The sequence below is a fragment of the Eumetopias jubatus genome, unplaced genomic scaffold, assembly GCF_037043125.1.
Source record: "Eumetopias jubatus isolate StellerSeaLion01/CBP00866 unplaced genomic scaffold, mEumJub1_p1.0 scaffold_7, whole genome shotgun sequence".
Taxonomy (NCBI): Eukaryota; Metazoa; Chordata; class Mammalia; order Carnivora; family Otariidae; genus Eumetopias; species Eumetopias jubatus.
The window spans coordinates 85161207-85180173 of NW_028274813.1; the positions used below are offsets into that span (position 1 = coordinate 85161207).

Consider the following 18967-nt stretch of genomic DNA (forward strand, 5'->3'; position numbering starts at 1 on the left):
GGGTGGGAGCCAGCTGGAACACAGCATGAAAAAGCAGTGACAAAGCAGTGACAGAGCCCCGCAGAAATGCCCACGGCACTCAGTGGATGGGCGCGGTGGGCACACAGGTTGGAGCTTGCGAAAGCAAAAAAACAAAAAACAAAAAACAAAAAACAGAGAGGAGGCGGGGAGAGGGTGGGGAGAGGTGCCAATTTGCAGAGCCCCTGAGCAGGTGAGGAGTGGCAAGGATGTAGGGCCGGCCCATGCCTAAAAACCTGCAGGAGGATGTTCTCATTTTCTGCGTTTCTAGAGTTTCCCAATTTTCCATGATGGAAATATGCCAATTTATAATAAACTGTATTTTTAATTTTTTTACTGAGAGATGATTGGTATATAATATTGCATAAGTTTAAGGTATACAATGTGTTGATCTGATACATTTATATATAGTAATATGATTATTACAGTTGTGTTACTAACAAGTCCATCACATCACATAGTTATCTCTTTTTTGTGGTAAGAACATTTAAGATCTAGTCTCTTGATAACTTTGAAGTATGTAATACACTATTGTTAACTATAATCACAATGCCATTAGGTCTCCAGGACTTATTCATCTACCAACTGGAAGTTCTTTGACTAACATCTCTCCAGTTCCCTCACCCCCAGCCCCTGATAACCACCAATCTACTCTCTGTTTCTAGGAGTTCAGCTTTTTTAGACTCCACGTATAAGTGATATAGTATTTGTCATTCCCTGTCTGACTTATCTCTTAGCATAACACCCTCAAAGTCCATCCATGTTGCAGCAAATGGAAGGCTTTCCTTTCTTTTTCGTGACTGAATAATATTCGTGTGCATGTGCGTGTGCGTGTGTGTGTGTGTGTGTTACATGTTTGCCCATCCATCCATTGAGAGACACTTGGGTTGTTTCTATATCTTGGCTATTGTCAATAATGCTGAAATAAACATGGGGGTGAAGATATCTCCTCAAGATAGTGATTTTATTTCCTTCAGATAAATAACCAAACACGGGATTGCTGGATCGGAGGGTAGCTCTATATTCAACCTTTGAGGAACCTCCGTACTGTTTTCCACCGTGGCTGACCAGCTTGCATTGCCACCAAGGGTGCACAAGGGTTCCTTGTTCTCCACATCCTCACCAACACTTGTTATCTCTTATCTTTTGATGATAGCCATGTAATGATAACTTTAAAAAGCACAGTGAATGGCGGGGAGGGGGTTGAAGAGAAAGATACATGGCAAACTGTTAGCAGATTTCTTCTGGGATGGGGAACTATTGGTGATTTTTTTCTTTTGCTCCTTTTCACTTTTCTGTTCTTTCCAACTTATCTAGACTGAGTACAAATGGTTTTGAGTGAGCCCTGCCCAGCCATTCCCATGCTCTCAGGCAGCAGCAAAGTCCTGCTAGGTAGCTCTGGCCGGTCCCCCTGGCTGCACAGTCACTGTCCATCCCAGGCCACTGACCTCCCTCCCGCCTCTGCCTGCAGGCTCGCTAAGACCATTTAAATGGAGACAACTCGGATCCTTGATTCCAGAGAAGCTGATTTAGAGGGGATCCTACTGGGCTTCTTCTGTGGTTGGGGACCTTAAAGCAGGAGAGAGAAGATAGGAAGATCAGGGAGGGCCCAGCCAACACAGCTGGCAGCCAGGCCAGAGGACCAGCCAGTAGCAATAAGGAGCTTGTTAGCGGAGAAGAGAGAACACAGGTGATAAATAAAGACGTCTTTATTGTCTCTTCCCAAGATGCACAGCGGTTCTAACAGACCTTCATTCACCCCCAGGCAGGTGGGAAGAGGGCAGAGAAGGAACAAAGATCACATTACACCTTCAGGAGTAGGAAAGTCCAAGGTGGGGCTGCAAGGGGGCTGGAAGGGCATCAGGAGTAGGGGGAGGGAGGGGCTGGGGGATTGGGAGGGCAAGGGGGTGGAGGCGGGGGGGGGGGTGGAGCGGGGGCTCAAGAAGCCCTGGAGGCAGCAACAAAGATGTCTTTGTAGCCCTTGATCTCCTTGATCTCATTGCTGCTGATGAGGACTTGCAGCTGGCGGGGGCCAGTTTTGATGGGGTAGAGGTCCACTTGAATTTGGATGGTACGTCCAGGTGCCAGAGTCCCAATGCTGAAAGTCAAAAAGAACCTGTTAGAGCCTTAAGCAACTGCCAGGGTGGGTGATCTGGTTTCCCCTCTTGGTGGATCAGCACCTCCCACCCCCCAATACCACCAAGCTCAACCTTCCCCAAGGAGGGTGCACTAGTGGGGGCAAGTAGGCACCATCCAGGAGACGAAGGACCATCCTATGACCCCACAAGGTGCCCCTTGCCAGAGACAAGCATGAGACAGATGGTACTTACTTCTTGGATATCTGCCCATCGATGAGGCCATTTCCCTCCAGCACCATTGTGCAGTTACTCAGAGCCACCATTAGGGGATTGGTGAGGGTGATGTGGACCCTCAGGGCCTTGCCCACCTCAGCCCTTTTAGACACCTGTGGAGAGAAGGTGGGGATATTGTGGGCAACTGGCCTTATTTCTGTACTCCAGTTCAGTCACCATCCCTCTGTTGACCTCCAGGGACCGCTGCCTGAGTGCTCAACCCCTGCAGGGAGAGAAGAATATGAGCTGAGAGTACTCAAGGTTAACTAACATGTATCCTGACCTGCCTTAGAAGGTCACAATGCTTCAGGAAGCCGCTACCAGCTGGGAATTGGCACCACGTTGAAATTGATTTCCTTCCCCACCATCTAGTTCAGGATGGCAATTTGATTTCAACTTAAGTGCCAGCTCCAATCTGTTAATCATGGCTAATAGGATTGGTGTGTTGGAAAGATTCCCAAGGACAAATCCAGTGTCAGAGAGAGTTGTGATCAATTAGTGTCTGATACAGGCATGGGGTAAGGAAGTGGTGTCATATGTGCCATCTATATGCTATCAGTGATATCATTCCAAGGCCAAGGTCACACAATATGGCAGAGCCAGGACCTAACCCAGATGTTCCCAGGCCCTAGGCAGGATCTTTCCCCCACGTTGCTCTGACAGTAGAAACAGCGTGAGTTTTTCCAGGTGTGTTCTGTGCCTCCCATGTGAGGTCTGTGTCATAGGGCAGCATGGCCTTGGCTTGCGAGTGGGAGGCAGGGATTTTATCCTACTCACTTCTAGAGCTCATGCCTAGCTCAGGGCCTGCCAAGTGGTGGATATTTGATAAACGAATGTTGAACTAAAATGAGTTCTGACCACCCAGATCATACTTGGGACATGTTCTGGCTCAAAAAGAGAATAAAAAAAAAAAAAAGAATCAAAGAAAAGCAAGAACACACCCTGACTTCTCTAAAATTCAAATGAAAGAAACAAACCCCTTATACTCTAATGAGGGCGTCAAAGTAGAACAGGTAAAAAGGTCTTTGGAATCCCTCATATTCACACAAATCATCCCCAGGTCCCTTACCAATGTGGACCAATTAATAGCCTCCTCAGCATCTGATGTGCTTGCACCAGATCCTGTTGGTCGCCAGGACTCTGGGTAACAGGCAGGGCCCTCACCTCAGCGCCAGTCTGTGTCTGCGCTGGTGATTCTGCCCACTGTCTGCCACACCAGGGCCTGACCACCTGACAGCAGGGCCCGGTGAAAACTGTCAGGGGGCCAGGTGGTTGATGATGTGGAGCCACTCAATTCTTGTTCTGGGTGGGGGTGAGTATGCTGCTACCAGATCCAGCAGGTGCAAAGCCAGGTTGGGACTAAGCAGAGGACAAGTCCTTCAGAATGGGGGGTGGGGGTGGGGAAAGGAGGCTTCAGGGGAAGAAAAACCCAGTAACAGGAGATGGGGAACATTTCTGCCCTCCATTTACCGTTCTTCCACCTGGGTTCCTTCCTCATGTAATGACCCTGCCAGCCACATCATCTTGGAACTCAACGTCCGAGGTTTACCTCTCATTTGTCTTTCCTCTTCCCTGTCACGCAGACATTATTATCTGCAGTCACCTTTGGAATTTGACTTGTGTTTTTTCTCAAATCCGACTCCTCTCCTCCATCTCCCAGCCACACCTCTCGTGTCTCTCTGCCTCTGCAAAGCGTTTTCCTTACTTAAAATGCCTTCATTTCCATCTCATGTCTCCGGACAGTGTCTTCCTATGCATCCCCCACAAAATGTCACCTCCTCTCAGAAGCCTTCTGCTCTGCCCTGCACTTTGCACAGAGCATGAGATAACATCATACTGGGCTTTAATCATCTATTGGGTGTCTGAGGCAGGGACTCTGTTCTGATCACTGCTGTAGCCCAAGCCCCTGGGTTGGGGGAGTCAGAGGGCTCCTGGGCCCCATCTCTGTCCAGACACCTTACCTCAATAGATAAGTGGGGAGGCTCCAGAGAGATATCTTTTAGGACCAGCATGGACCTCCCCGTATCCTGCACCTTGGCAATGCCAGACACCCGGATCAGCTTCTCATCTGTCAGCTTGTTTCTATAATTGTCGTAGGGTAGCAAGAGTGGCCACTGTATCTCTAAGCACAGACAAAAGACACCTTGAGTCTGGAAAGAAAGACAGAGAGGGAGAGAGAATATGTGTATGCGTGGGAGAGAATATGTGTGTGAGTCTATATGTGTGTGCAAGTATGTTTGTGTGTGTGTGTGTGTGTGTGTGTGAGAGAGAGAGAGAGAGAGAGAGATACAGCGTACTTACCCTATACACACCGCCCCCAGAGGTCACTGCTATGTTTCCCCTGGTGGGATGGTGTCAGAGTACAGCACATGACGTGCAACCTCTTGCCACCAGCAGCTTCACTGCCTGGCATGTATGTGTGTTGGGGTGCCGGGCTTGCCGTGTAATCTGGCTGAACCATCCCCAGCCTTGTTCATGACCCCAAAGTTCCCATCCTTCTTGGTGCCTTTCCAGGCCTACCTCATACTCACCCTTCCCAAAGTCCAGGTTCAAGTGCACTATTTGCCTCCAGAGGGGCTCCTGGGTGTCACCCTGGTGCAACAGGGCCTGCGCGCTGAAGTGCACCACCAGTCTGATGGGACCCTGGGGGTGGACTCTGTCTGGCATCCTCCGGGCATGCAGCTTCAGCATCAGGTCCTGGCCCCACTCGGGGGTCCTGGCCAGGTGAAGCTGCAGCTGCACGGGCTGGGCCTCAGAGCCCCTGGAGCCCAGCAGATCTAGGAAGGGAGAAGAGGCCCTTCTTGGGCCCAGCATTTTCCGGGAAGCCTTCATGAACACAGATCGCTCCTTGGGGGATCCTGGCCGAAAGAAGAGTCAGGAAAGACCTCAGTGAGGAGAGACTGAGAGGACCAGGGACCTCCTTTGGGAAACCAACCACCCCAAAAACTCCCAGCTCCCCCTCCCAAAGCCCCAACCACATGAATGAATAGCTGCATCAGGAGGCGGGACAGCATCATGGCTGAGAACATGGGGATTGCTGTTGCTGGGTGCTGCGTTCAAATCCTTGCTCAGGCACATTCCCTTAATCTCTGGGTGCTCGGTTCTTTCATCTATAACCCAGGTATATCTCCCTGCCTCCTAGAGTTGCCAAAATCGTGAGTTACGTGAGCTGCTGAATACAAGCACCCAGCATTGTTCTTTGCCGTCAGTATTGTCACCATCAATGCTGTCGTCATCATCAAAGCCAGAGACTTCTTCCCCCACCAGCATCCTCACTTCTAAAATACATGTTCACGTCTTCTAAACAGATCCTCAGCTCTTGCTCCTGGGGGCTACTCAACATTCAGGCTGAACCCCAGCTCACCCCAAACTGTGGACTTCTCTAGAGCAGCTACTGTGCACCAGAGGCACTGCTCCAAGTGCTTTCTGTGTATCCACTCACCTGCCCTCACAACAGCTCTCTGGGGTGCCGTTAACCCATTTTACAGATGAGGAAGTTGAGGCACAGGGATGGTAAGAACACAGCCAGGCTTACACGGCTAGAACCTAGCAGGGCCTTGGTTGGCACTCAGGCAGCCTGACTCCCCCTGGCCTTCTCCGCAGGGACATCTACTCTCTTCCACAGGCCAGGCATCCTTTCCCTCCGTAAGCATCCACCTCCCCCCTTACTCCCACCCCCACTGCCATGACATAACGAAATCGTGATATGACCCTAGGATGGAGTTGCCAGGAAAAATAAAGGACATTCAGTTTGAATTTCAGATACACAATGAATAATTTTTAGTTTAGATATACTGCATACTATATTTGGGACACGCTTATACTAATAAAATATTTGCTTGTCTGAATTTATCTGGAATTCAGATTTAATGGGCACCCTCTTTTTTTATTTGCTCAATCCAGCAACTCTAAGGCCCCATGGCCAGGGTCCAGGAAAGCCCCCAGGAGTTTTCCATGAGGAGGAGGTGATCAGGCGGTGATGGTTTTAACAAGAACGAACCATCCTCATTGGGAGGCACACAAAGGAGGTTATACCCGCCCCCCCCCACCCTGAATCCCCAGGGCCCCAAGCACCTTCTGGATACTTGTAGGAGCTGGTAATGTTCTGGCGCTGATCTGACCCCACCATCTTGGTGCTGATTTCCTTCCCAATGGAACTGGTATTATGGACGAGGATTTCCTGGGCCTGACCATCCCTGAAGAGCCAAATGACTTCATCAGCATTCACCTCGGCGTACGCAAATGGGGTGTCATAGGGCAGGTGGACCTCCCCTTCCCTGATGGCCTTCACGGAGGCAGGGCCACAGCAGAACAGCCCTGTGGAGGGAAGAAAAGTTGAGGATGGCGGCCAGCTGCCAGCCTGTGGACTGAGGTGGCTGGTGGCAGGGGGAGGGGACAGGGGCAGGTAGGGAGATGGGAGGGAGAAGACCCACATCCACCGAGTGCTCTCAGGTTCCCACAAATTCACCTGATCCTCACAGCCACCCTGTGAAGGGGTAGTTATCATCATCTTCCCCACTTTACAGGTGAGGAAGCAACTGAGAGGTCCGTGACTCATCCTGGTTACCCAGCTGAAGGCAACGAAGTGAGAAAAACACTGCTCCTTTCGGGCCTCCTGCTCATGTGGTCAGCCCCCCTGACCAGCCTCCCCACAGAGCCCAGACCCTTCCTTCCACAAGGGCCTCACTCACCACTGCTGGTTTGCTGGGGAGTGGGGTCCAGAACCTGCCAACATTGTATCCCGGCAGGAGATCTTTCCGGATCATCCAGCACTCGTTCCAGACGTGGAAATTCCTACAGAAAAGAGTAAGAAGATGAAGATTTACGTTTTCAGAAGATTTGCCAGGTACTGGACACTATACTGAGTGCTGTAATTTATATCAGTTTTTTAAAATTAAAGTGTAATTGACATTTGCTTTATCATTGGCTTTCTTTCAGTATGGATGTGAAGATTATAAATACATTTTTTCCTTTTGTTTTTTACTTCAGCGTGTATTTTCTAAGAAAAGAGATCTTCCCCTACATAATCGTGTACAGTTATCAACCTCAGATGTTTACTATTGATATAATACTTTTATCTAATTTACTGTCTATATTTCACTTTTGTCAACTGACCTAGTAACGTCCTTCACGGCATTCTTTTCTGCCCAGTCCAGGATCACACATTGCATCTAGTTGTGCAGCGTCCTTTGTCTGCTTGGATCTGGAGTGGTTCCTCAGCCTTTGTTGTTTTACATTGACATTTTGAATACAGTATTGATTTATTTGCCAGAGTGATCCTAATTTTGAGCTTGTCTGATGTTTCCTCATGAGTAGATTCAGATTATGCATTCATACACAGAATTTTACATAAGTGATAGCACCTTCCCAGATAGACCACTGCTGATTGAATGGAGGATGCTTTGCCCTCTAGGAGCTCAGAGAGGGAGGGGTTCCTAGGACAGCCGCTAGTTCTCACACAACTCAAAGATCTTACTTGGAAACTGGCTGGAAAGGAAAAACAGGAAATCAGATCTGAAGTAGAGTAGAGGAAAAAGGAGCCAGGGGAAGAGATTAGAGATACAGAAATGAAGGGACACACAGACACACAGACACACACAGACACACACACGCACACACACACACGCACGCATGCATGCAGCGAGGAAGTGAGGTAGGTGGAGGAAGAAGCAGGAGAGACTGAGGAAGTAGGCAGAGGCAGCAAGTCCAGGCCCAACAGGGCAAGCAGAGAATGGCACAAACAGAATGACTCAAAGAAGGAAGAGTAAAAGGCATACAGATTTTGAGGTCAGGATTTACAGACCACACAATCTTTTCATTCGGTTGTGGGCTTCGGAATGTTATCCCATAGTCGTCTATCTCTGAAATGAGTGTGATATGATGATCTAATTATCCAGAACAGTCTCCTAGGTTGGGGAATTACTGTCTGGGCACCAGCCACAAAGGGCAGGGTGATATTGCCTCAAGACCAGAGAGAAGCGTGTCAGAGTTTCCCTGCCCGTCCCGAGATGGAGCAGAGGTCTGTTTAAGATGGCGTCCCCTTACCATATTTTGTCTCGCTTCCGAGTTGACAGAATCTCTGCATTTTGGTCATAGTAGGTGTCGATGGTTAAGTTCCCATCCATGTTGTGTGCAGAACGAAAACTGGAAACCACACGAGTTGGAACACCTAAACATCTCATCACTAAAGAGAAGGAAAGCATGGAGAATCACTGAGTTCATTTCAAGCGGAATCATTGGTTTCCCATGCATCCTTTCTAAGTTTTAAGCTGGAGGAGAGAAAGAAGGCCAAGATTCTTGCAGATCCATACCTGTAACTCCCTTATTCTCAGAGCACTGTACCCAGGCCCAGAACCCTGTTGCCTACCTGCCCCATTGATGGTCTCCATCCCACTAGGAGAAAGAATCATTTGAAGGTTACTTCAAACAACAATAAGCAACTCAATTTATCATTTAGGGCTTTTTTCATTCAGCAGCTTTCCACATTAAAAACAGAGAACCTAAAACATTTGCTAATTCGAAAGAAAATAAGAAAAGTTAGGCCTTATACTGTGGCCAGTTTCAGGAGAGAAGCTGTGTGACCTTCAGTAAGTGGCTTAACTTCTCTGCGTCTTAGTCTCCTTGTGTGTAACAAAATAAGGAATTGGATGATTTTCAGTACTGAAATTCTGAATCTGTAATTCTACTGAAATACAAGGATTTGGAGGAGGTAAGAAAGACATCAGAGAAAGGATAGAAAGGCAATACAGACTTACAGAGGTAAGTGGAAAACCTCAGGGACAAAGGGAACCTGCAGGTAGAGGCAACAAGCATCTTTGATAAGGCAACAGCATCCTCTTGTGGCATCTCAGGATAGTACTACAAAGGTTTTTTAAAGCTGAGGTAATATTTCACTTAATATTTCACTTAAGTAGTTAAGATCTGCTTATACAAAGCAGATATTACACCACCTACACCACCATCACACACACACACACACACACACACACGCACACACCTGCCCAGGGCCAGATGTGACTTTTGGAACAAAAGTCCCCACCTCACCCAGCGAGGTGAGGAGTTTAGATGAGGAGTTTATTTTTTTGTTAGTTTGTTTGTTTTATTATGTTATGTTAGTCACCATACAATACATCATTAGTTTTTGATGTGGTGATCCATGATCCATTGGTTTTCGTGTAATACCCAGTGCTCCATGCAGTACGTGCCGTCCTTAATACCCATCACCAGGCTAACCCATCGCCCTACTCCCCTCCCCTCTAAAACCCTGTTTGTTTCTCAGAGTCCATAGTCTCTCATGGTTCGTCTCTCCCTCTGATTTACCCCCCTTCATTTTTCCCTTCCTTCTCCTAATGTCCTCCATGATATTCCTTATGTTCCACAAATAAGGGAAACCATATGATAACTGACTTTCTCTGCTTGACTTACTTCACTGAGCATAATCTCCTCCAGTCCCATCCATGTTGATGTAAAAGTTGGGTATTTATCCTTTCTGATGGCTGCGTAATGTTCCATTGTATACATGGACCACATCTTCTTTATCCATTCATCTGTTGAAGGGCATCTCGGCTCTTTCCACACTTTGGCTATTGTGGACATTGCTGCTATGAACATTGGGGTGCATATGGCCCTTCTTTTCACTACATCTGTGTCTTTGGGGTAAATACCCAGGAGTGCAATTGCTGGGTCATAGGGTAGCTCTATTTTTAAATTTTTGAGGAACCTCCACACTGTTTTCCAAAGTGGCTGTACCAACTTGCATTCCCACCAACAGTGTAAGAGGCTTCCCCTTTCTCCACAACCTCTCCAACATTTGTTGTTTCTTGCCCTGTCCATTTTTGCCATTCTAACTGGTGTAAGGTGGTATCTCAATGTGGTTTTGATTTGAATTTCCCTGATGGCTAATGATGATGAACATTTTTTCATGTGTCTGTTAGCCATTTGTATGTCTTCTTCAGAGAAGTGTCTTTTCATGTCTTCTGCCCATTTTTTGACTTATTTGTTTTTTGGGTGTTGAGTTTGAGAAGTTCTTTATAGATCTTGGATACCAGCCCTTTATCTGCAGTGTCATTTGCAAATATCTTCTCCCATTCTGTGGGTTACCTCTTAGTTTTGTTGACTGTTTCCTTTGCTGTGCAGAAGTTTTTTATCTTGATGAAGTCCCAAAAGTTCATTTTTGCTTTTGTTTCACTAGCTTTTGGAGATGTATCTTGAAAGAAGTTGCTGTGGCCTATGTCAAAGAGGTTACTGCCTATGTTCTCCTCTAGGATTTTGATGGATTCCTGTCTCACATTGAGGTCTTTCATCCATTTTGAGTTTATCTTTGTGTATGGTGTTAGAGAATGGTCCAGTTTCATTCTTCTGCATGTGGCTGTCCAATTTTCCCAGCACCATTGAAGAGACTGTCTTTTTTCCATTGCATATTTTTTCCTGCTTTGTCAAAGATTATTTGACCATAGAGCTGAGGGTCCATATCTGGGCTCTCTATTCTGTTTCATTGGTCTATATGTCTGTTTTTGTGCCAGTACCCTGCTGTCTTGGTGATCACAGCTTTGTAATATAGCTTGAAATCGGGCAACGTGATGCCCCCAGCCCTGTTTTTCTTTTTCAACATTTCCTTGGCGATTCGGGGTCTTTTCTGATTTCATACAAATTTTAGGATTGTTTGTTCCAGCACTTTGAAAAATGTCATTGGAATTTTGATCGGGATGGCATTGAAGGTATAGGTTGCTCCGGGTAGCATAGACATTTTAACAATGTTTATTCTTCCGATCCATGAGCATGGAATGTTTTTCCATCTTTTTGTGGCTTCTTCAATTTCTTTCATGAATGTTCTGTAGTTCCTAGAGTATAGATCCTTTACCTCTTTGGTTAGGTTTATTCCGAGGTATCTTACAGTTTTTGGTGCTATTGTAAATGGAATCAATTCTCTAATTTCTTTTTCTACAGTTGCATTGTTAGTGTATAAGAAAGCAACTGATTTCTGTGCAATGATTTTGTATCCTGCCACATTACTGAATTGCTTTATGAGTTCTAGTAATTTGGGGGTGGAGTCTTTTGGGTTTTCCACATAAAGTATCAGGTCATCTGTGAAAAGAGAGAGTTTGACTTCTTCTTTGCCAATGTGAATACCTTTTATTTCTTTTTGTTGTCTGATTGCTGTTCCTAGGACTTCTAGTACTATGTTGAACAATAGTGGTGAGAGTGGGCATCCTTGACGTGTTCCTGATCTTAAGGGAAAGGCTCTCAGCTTTTCCCCATTGAGGATGATATTCGCTGTGGGTTTTTCATAGATGGATTTTATGAACTTGAGGAATGTTCCCTCTGTCCCTGTACTCTGAAGAGTTTTAATCAGGAAAGGATGCTGTATTTTGTCAAATGCTTTTTCTGCATCAACTGAGAGGACCATATGGTTCTTCTCCCTCCTCTTATTAATGTGTTCTATCACATTGATTGCTTTGTGAATGTTGAACCACCCTTGCATTCTGGGGATAAATCCCACTTGGTCGTGGTGGCTGATCCTTTTAATGTATTGTTGGATCCTATTAGCTAGGATTTTGTTGAGGATTTTGGAATCCATATTCATCAGGGATATCGGTCTGAAATTCTCCTTTTTGATGGGGTCTTTGCCTGGCTTGGGGATTAAAGTAATGCTGGCCTAGATGAGGAGTTTAGATGCAGGTTTATCCTACTCTCACTTGCTCAGGAGGAGCAGAGGGTGCCTCCCGAGGCTGCTGGGAGGATAATAATGCTTTGAAAAGTAAGAGGACTATTGAGATTGACCAATCTTTTTGTTTTGATTGATTCAAGACCCCAAAGGGAGCCAGTCACCTGTTCACAGTCACCTCTCCACTCCCAGCACAGCTCCTGGGCTTTTCACAACCCCTCTGCAGGGGTGACAGCTAGACCAGGGCTACAAGTGGCCAGAGGCTGTGTGATGGAAGCAGCTGTCCCCTCACTTGGTGGCCCCAGGACTCTAGGGCCTGGGAGTAGGGAGCAGCTTCAAGGTGGAGTAAGGATGCAGACCTAGACCTCACCCTCTCACCCCAGCGTCTAAGGGCCGAGTCCTCCTCCACGACACCTGCCTAACCAGGGACTTCCCAGCATAGGAAAATGTGGCCATACTAAATTCTGGTGCTGTGCTGAGCATTTTCCGGGGAAAATGGAAGAGCAAAGTGAGGTCACTTGATTTGAACACTCAGATTTAAACATCTCCCCTGTCTGCAGCACCCGTACCTAACTGCCAAGCTATGCTGTCCCTCTCAGAAAAATCTAGAACTTTGTCTTTGGCCTCTGTCTCTGTTTTCCCCATTCTGTGTTCCCTCATCCTCCAATTGAGAGCCAATCCATTCATTCAGCAAACATTGACCGAGCACCACAATGTAACAGGTAGCACTGTGAAAGGGGCTCCTGCTTTGCATGGGGGGAGACAGGCAGGCACCTCAGTATTCTGTCTTTCCCTCATCTTCACAGATAATCCAATCAACACTTTTGCACTGAATTGTAATAAATGACAATGAATAAAACGATGCTCCATGCAGGCAGTTAGCAAAATAGCCAACCTCCAGTTGTAACTCTTCAAGAATCTCTCCGAGAAGTATTTGGGAGCTGCCAGCTCTGCCCACAGGTGAGATCAGGATTTTCCAGACCATCTGCTTGCACCTCAAGCTTCCCCCAGCCTGTCCCTGACTCCAGGCTCCCCTGGACCTGAGAAGCCTGAGCCATGGTAGAAGGAAGCTGCCTTTGCCTCAACTTTGGGATCACAAGCTTCTCTATCCAGGTGACAATTCTAATAGGCCCCCTGCCATCCAGGAGACTGCCGAATGATTGCAACAGGTCAACCTGCCTCCTAGGCAAAGATGCAAGACTCCTCAAGACTATGGAGTGTGTTGGGTAAGAGCCCACGTGTACGCCATTCCTTAGCTGGGGGGCTATGGACAAGCCACAGTTAACTTATGTGAAAATGGAGATCATCAGGGCACCTGGGTGGCTCATTTGGTTGGGCGACTGCCTTTGACTTAGGTCATGATCCTGGAATCCCTGGATCGAGTCCTGCATTGGGCTCCCTGCTTAGCGGGGAGTCTGCTTCTCCCTCTGACCCTCCCCCCTCTCATGTGCTCTCTCTCTCTCTCTCATTATCTCTCTCTCAAATAAATAAATAAAATCTTAAAAAAAAAAAAAAGAAAATGGAGATCATCAGAACCCAACCTCAAAAGGTTATCGTGAAAATTAAATGAATGGCTCTGCATTCCCATCTCCCCCTCACTCACCTGTGCACATAACAGCTGCAAAGACCCAGCACTGCCCATACTTCACAGGCTGCCTGCCCCTGGCTGACCACTGCCGCAGGATGGCTACACTGCCATTCCACTCCAGCGGGCTGACCCCCTGGGAGTAGTCCTCTCCCCAGTTCCCCTGAAGTACACCGCTGTCATCATTGCTGTTGATCTGCAAAGGCCAGACAGGTGTGTTTCCGCAGTGCCCCTGGGGAAGCCCAGATCATCCTCAGACAGAGGCGGGAGGGCTGCTATCCTTACCATGGCGCTCACCACCCTGCAGACGTACACCGGGTCATTCCGTTGGGAGTAGTCTCTGGACGGGTTCTCTAAGAAGTACAGGCTCTTGTTCAAGATCTCGAAGCAGATATCTATGATGTCCTCTTCAAACTTCCAAGTGATTTCAAGGGAGAGAAAAGAGAAGAGTAAAAATGTCTAGCATCCTGAAACTTCAAGTCCGTAACACAGACTTTTAGGGATGGGGCATATGTGCTGGGGATAGAGGTAAGGTTAAATATTAGACAAGGTCTTGCCTTCAAAGAGCTTACAAATCAAATTGGGAATGTATGAGATTCAGACTTCTGAAAAATGAACCTGCGGGGCTCTGATGGAAAAATGCAAACAGAGTTCGGAGGTAAGAGATCCCTGTTGACCAAGAGATCAGAGAAGGCCATTGGTGACAGGGGCCTTTGAAGGACTAGCTGGGCAAGGAAGAGAGCAGAGAGGGGATGTTCACCTGAGGTCTTTGAGTTTGGTGGTGCCAAGGACAGGGCATAGAGATTCTTGTTTCTGGGGGACATGAGGCAGTAGAAAAGATCAGATGGATAAATACAGGGGCAGCCATGAGAGGAGAGGCAGCAGAGCGTGGGGAGCCTTGAAATCAGGTAGAGGAGTTCAGCTGAAGCTGGGAGCCCAGGAGAAGCCAGTGTAGGCTCATGACATACGTTTATAACATATAGAGCGACACATGCTGCAACCCTTTTGGCTGCCAAATGCACTGGTATTTGTTTCAATTTCAAAATATCACACAAGTTGTCACAGTTAGAGAACAGGACAAGGCCCCCTGCTCTCTCCCCACTATCCTTCTGGTGAGTGTGGATGGAGCAGAGATGTCAGTGGGAGGGAGGCAGAAAGTACACCAGTCGCGGTTGGTGGTTGGGAGTGGAAAAGTTGCCCAGAGCCAAAAGTCCCACCCTTTGGACACTGACTGGATATTTGGTATTATTAAAGGAATTGCTGTTCATTCTTTCAGTTATGATAATTTATTATTTTTCAGAAAGAGTCATCATCTTTTAGAGCTATAAACAGAAGTATTACTGGATTAAATGATACAGTATCTACAATTTCCTTCCAAAAATTCCAGTGATGAGTTGGGAGGGATGGGGACAGTATAGACCAAACTTTTTCTGTAAAGGACCAGAGAGTAAGTACTTAAGGTTTGTAGGCTGTGGGATCTCTGTCTAATCTACTCAACTCTGCCACTGTAGCATCAACACAGCCATAGATGATACGTAAGTGAATGAACATGGATGGCTGTGTTCCCATAAAATGTTATTTATGGACACCGAAATTTAAACTTCATATAATTTGCACATCAAAAAAAATTTTAGTTCTTTTTCAACAATTTAAAAATATGAAAACCATTCTTTTTTTTAAAAGATCTTATTTATTCATTTGAGACACAGTGATACAGAGAGAGAGAGCATGAGCAGGGAGAGAGGCAGAGAGAGAGGGAGAAGCAGGCTCCCTGCTGAGCCAGGAGCCTGATGTGGGGCTCGATCCCAGGACCCTGGGATCATGACCTGATCCGAAGGCAGATGCTTAACCATCTAAGCCACCCAGGCACCCATGAAAACCACTCTTAACTCAGGGGCTATATAAAAACAATCAGGGGACTATAGTTTGCAAACCCCTGGTATAGATGGAATCAGATTCGCCATAAATTGCTCACTATTGGAGCTGAGAGATAGGTTCATTTTAGTAGCCTGTCTACTTGAATTATGTTTGAAGTTTTTTATATAAAATATTAAAAACTTAAGGGGCACCTGGCTGGAGCTCAGTCAGTAGAGCATGCCACTTTTGATCTCTGGGTTGTAAGTTCGAGCCCCATGTTGGGTGTAGAGATTACTTAAAAATCTTGAAACAAAAACAAAAACCTTGAAAGACATCTCCCCTTCCTTCCTTGCCCCTCTTAGTGGATGGGAAATTGCCCTAGCGCCACGCACCCTGACTTATGTTAGTGGCCCTTTGTGGGCTACTAGAGTTGATTAAGAACCAGCTTAAGGAGACCCGCTCCAGGCCCACTTTCAGTGACAGTGTTACCTGCCCGTAGTTCCAGGGCCAGGCAGTGATGAATCTTTCATGACCCTTGTAAACAAAGCCATAGTCCATCATGATATACTCCTGCAGCAGTATTTCACTTGGCAGGTAGACATCATCCTCTGAGTGGTTAAATAGTGGAGGGGACAAAAAACAGAGTAATAAAGTTAAAAGACAGTGATGACAGTGTCCTGCAGGATAAGAGGGGAAGGTTGATGGCAACAGAAATCAAGACTGGACCCCTTAAAAGACTACTGTGCTTTTCTAGAGGCCAGTGATAGATTCTGTACTTTGAACATAATGATTATCATTTGCTAATGGTAAAAGTAGAAAGCTTGTTGTAGAGATTTGGAAAATATAGATGACAGAAAGAAGATGATGAAAATCACTCAGTCCCACTACTCAGAGACACCCACCATTACAATTTGGTGTATTCCAACTGTTCTTTCTCTCCACATATATGTAATACAATTAGGGTCCCACTGTGTTCCATTTCCTAATCTATTTCACTTAACCTCACACCATGTTCATTTTCATCATGCCATTTATTTATTTATTTTTTTATTATTATTATTATTTGGTAAAGGTGGTTTTTAGTGAGCACATGGTAATATATGGCATAGATAGGTGGCTTTTATCTTCTGGGCTTTCTCAGAAGAACCTCACCAAGCATTCCCAGTGGATCCGGTTAGCATTACAGCCTGTGAGCAAGTCATACCTGCATTCCAAGGGTTAAAAAGCAGGATGAAAGTCCCCAGTGGGTGAACCACACTGTGACCCTGGCCCTGAGAAATCTCTGTCTTCAGAGTGTAGGGACCAATGACTGCATTGGCTGGCGTGAAAAGGGAGACTAAGAGCGAGTTGGTGTCAACGGTGAAGTCAAAGGCGCTCCAGACATTGCCTTTTCGAGCCTGGGTGAGGGAGAAGGTGGCTCGGGTTCCCAGCAACTCCATGGACACTGGTCCTGTGTGGGAGAGAATGATCCCAGAGTGAGGTTTAAAATCTATGTGACATGACTCCAGGGAGACTGGGAGGACCCTCACCGTCTTGCTAATCCTTTTGGCTTAAGGCTTTTATTGCCACTGGGTGTCTTTGGGCAAGCCACTTACGACCTGTGGGCCTCAGTTTTTTTATCTGTAAAATGGGATAATAACTGTACCTACCTGAAACTCTGGTCATGGGGATTAAATGAAATAATATGTATAAAGTTAGCACAGCGCCTGTTGCGTACTGAAAAATAAGCTGTTTCTATCACAGTTGCAGTTTTCTGAGTTGGCCAAATCTTTCTTAACATCACGTATAGGGTCCTGGGGATCCCAGGAAAAGATAGGGGAGGGGACACTCAGAAAGGAGAGGTGGGAGCCCTACCGGTGAATTTTGCCTTGGGGCCGGGTGAACTCACCAGTCTCAGCCACAAAGGTGAGGTAGTCTGTCCCAAAGTGGAAGGGTCTGTTGAAATGTAGTTGGAGCCCAAAGGGCTGGCCCCGCCGCACGATGAGCCGCTTCAGGCCCATCTCCTGTGTGTGATGCTCCTTGTTGTTCCTTGGGCTCTGCAGGTCCACAGACCTGAGCTCCAAGCCTGCCACTGAAGGGGGATGAGGGAGGAGATAGGTCATTACCCGGCCGCGGCACCCTGGCTCTGACTTTGGTAGGATTCCATCCAGACCTTAGCCCTCGGCCACTCTGCCTCCTAGTTTCACAGTCTGGCCTCAGAGGGCAATGTGGCAGGCCCTGACCCTGGAGTGGGAAGGTTGTGATCCTCATGACCTCTGCCCCTGGACCCGGAGCTGCAGGGCTTAAGAATCAGGGTCCCAGGAAGAGAAATGTCTCCACAGAGCTGAAACTTAACCCTTGAAGGGCCACCGCATACTATTTACCACCTTTATTGACAATCTTTCCAAAACTTACTCTACTGTCCTGCTGATAGAAGAAAGAACATATTAGAATTTTGTACGAGTTAAGTCAGTGAGCTGAGTGGAGGCTGGGACCTCAATTACAGGCTTTGAGATCCTGGGTGAGTGGCTTATTTCTCACCTGTCAGCTACATTCCAGGTGTATGAGGGCACTGACTCTTCCCAGGATGCTCCTGTAGGTGTACACCTAATATACAGATTAAAGACTCTCATAGCTCAATGGGCCAAAGCGCGGGCTCTCACCACCTCAGCTGTGAGATTTTGAGTGAGTCACTTATGTCCTACACATCGTGTCCTCCACTGAAAAATGGAGACAGCGGTATTCCTACCCCATAGGGTTCATGTGAACGTTGAGTAAGGATTCACATGTAGAGACCTTACTATAGTGGCAGGTAGAGAGTAAGCCCTCGGTAATCTAATCGCTCGTAGTGCTAGAATAATGCAGCTTCAGATTTCATTTGCTTTGTTATTTTTGCTGGTGGTATTCACTGCACTTACTGTAAACAAAAATCCGTTAGGTCTTTTTCCCAAGTAGCATATCAGTTTATCTCAGTGTTTCTCTCCACTGGAGAAATTCTATCCCCTGGAGGAAATTTAGCAATGTCTGGAGACATTTTTGGTTGTCACAACTGGGCGTAGAGGCTGAGGATGCTGTCAAACAGCATCCTAGAGGAAAAACAAATGTTAGCACCCACCTGGTTTTTGTGCCATTCACATTTTGAACTTCCACGTATTTTTTTTAAGATTTTATTTATTTATTTATTTATTTATTTATTTATTTATTATTTATTTAAGAGAGAGTGAGCACGAGCCGGGTGAAGGGTAGAGGGAGGGATCATGACCTGAGCCAAACGCAGACACTTAACCGACTGAGCCACCCAGGCACCCCTGAACTTCCACATATATTCTTTATGTTTTTGCTAAATGAGTTCAGTTTGCTAGTTTCAGCCCATCTTTCCTACCTGGCTGGACTTCTTAAATCCTAATTCTTTCACTCAAATGCTTTACCTTGCCATCTGGGGATTGCCTGAACTGTTTTCCAGCTCTTCATCCAAGTCACTGGTAATAAGATGGTTCTGAGCATTAGGGCTTA

At 46.6% G+C, this 18967-nt stretch overlaps 1 protein-coding gene across 1 annotated transcript; it reads right to left on the reverse strand.

The window, feature by feature from the left end:
• Positions 1 to 1956: 1956 nt before the first annotated feature.
• TGM7 (transglutaminase 7) lies at positions 1957 to 17577 on the reverse strand. Its single transcript, XM_028126674.2, is given in 13 exon segments — positions 1957 to 2116; positions 2349 to 2482; positions 4331 to 4491; positions 4901 to 5227; positions 6444 to 6686; positions 7061 to 7102; positions 7105 to 7163; positions 8415 to 8553; positions 13637 to 13814; positions 13904 to 14032; positions 15965 to 16083; positions 16680 to 16925; positions 17364 to 17577. Coding segments are annotated over 13 exon segments (2151 nt in total).
• Between the last annotated feature and the right edge of the window lie 1390 nt (positions 17578 to 18967).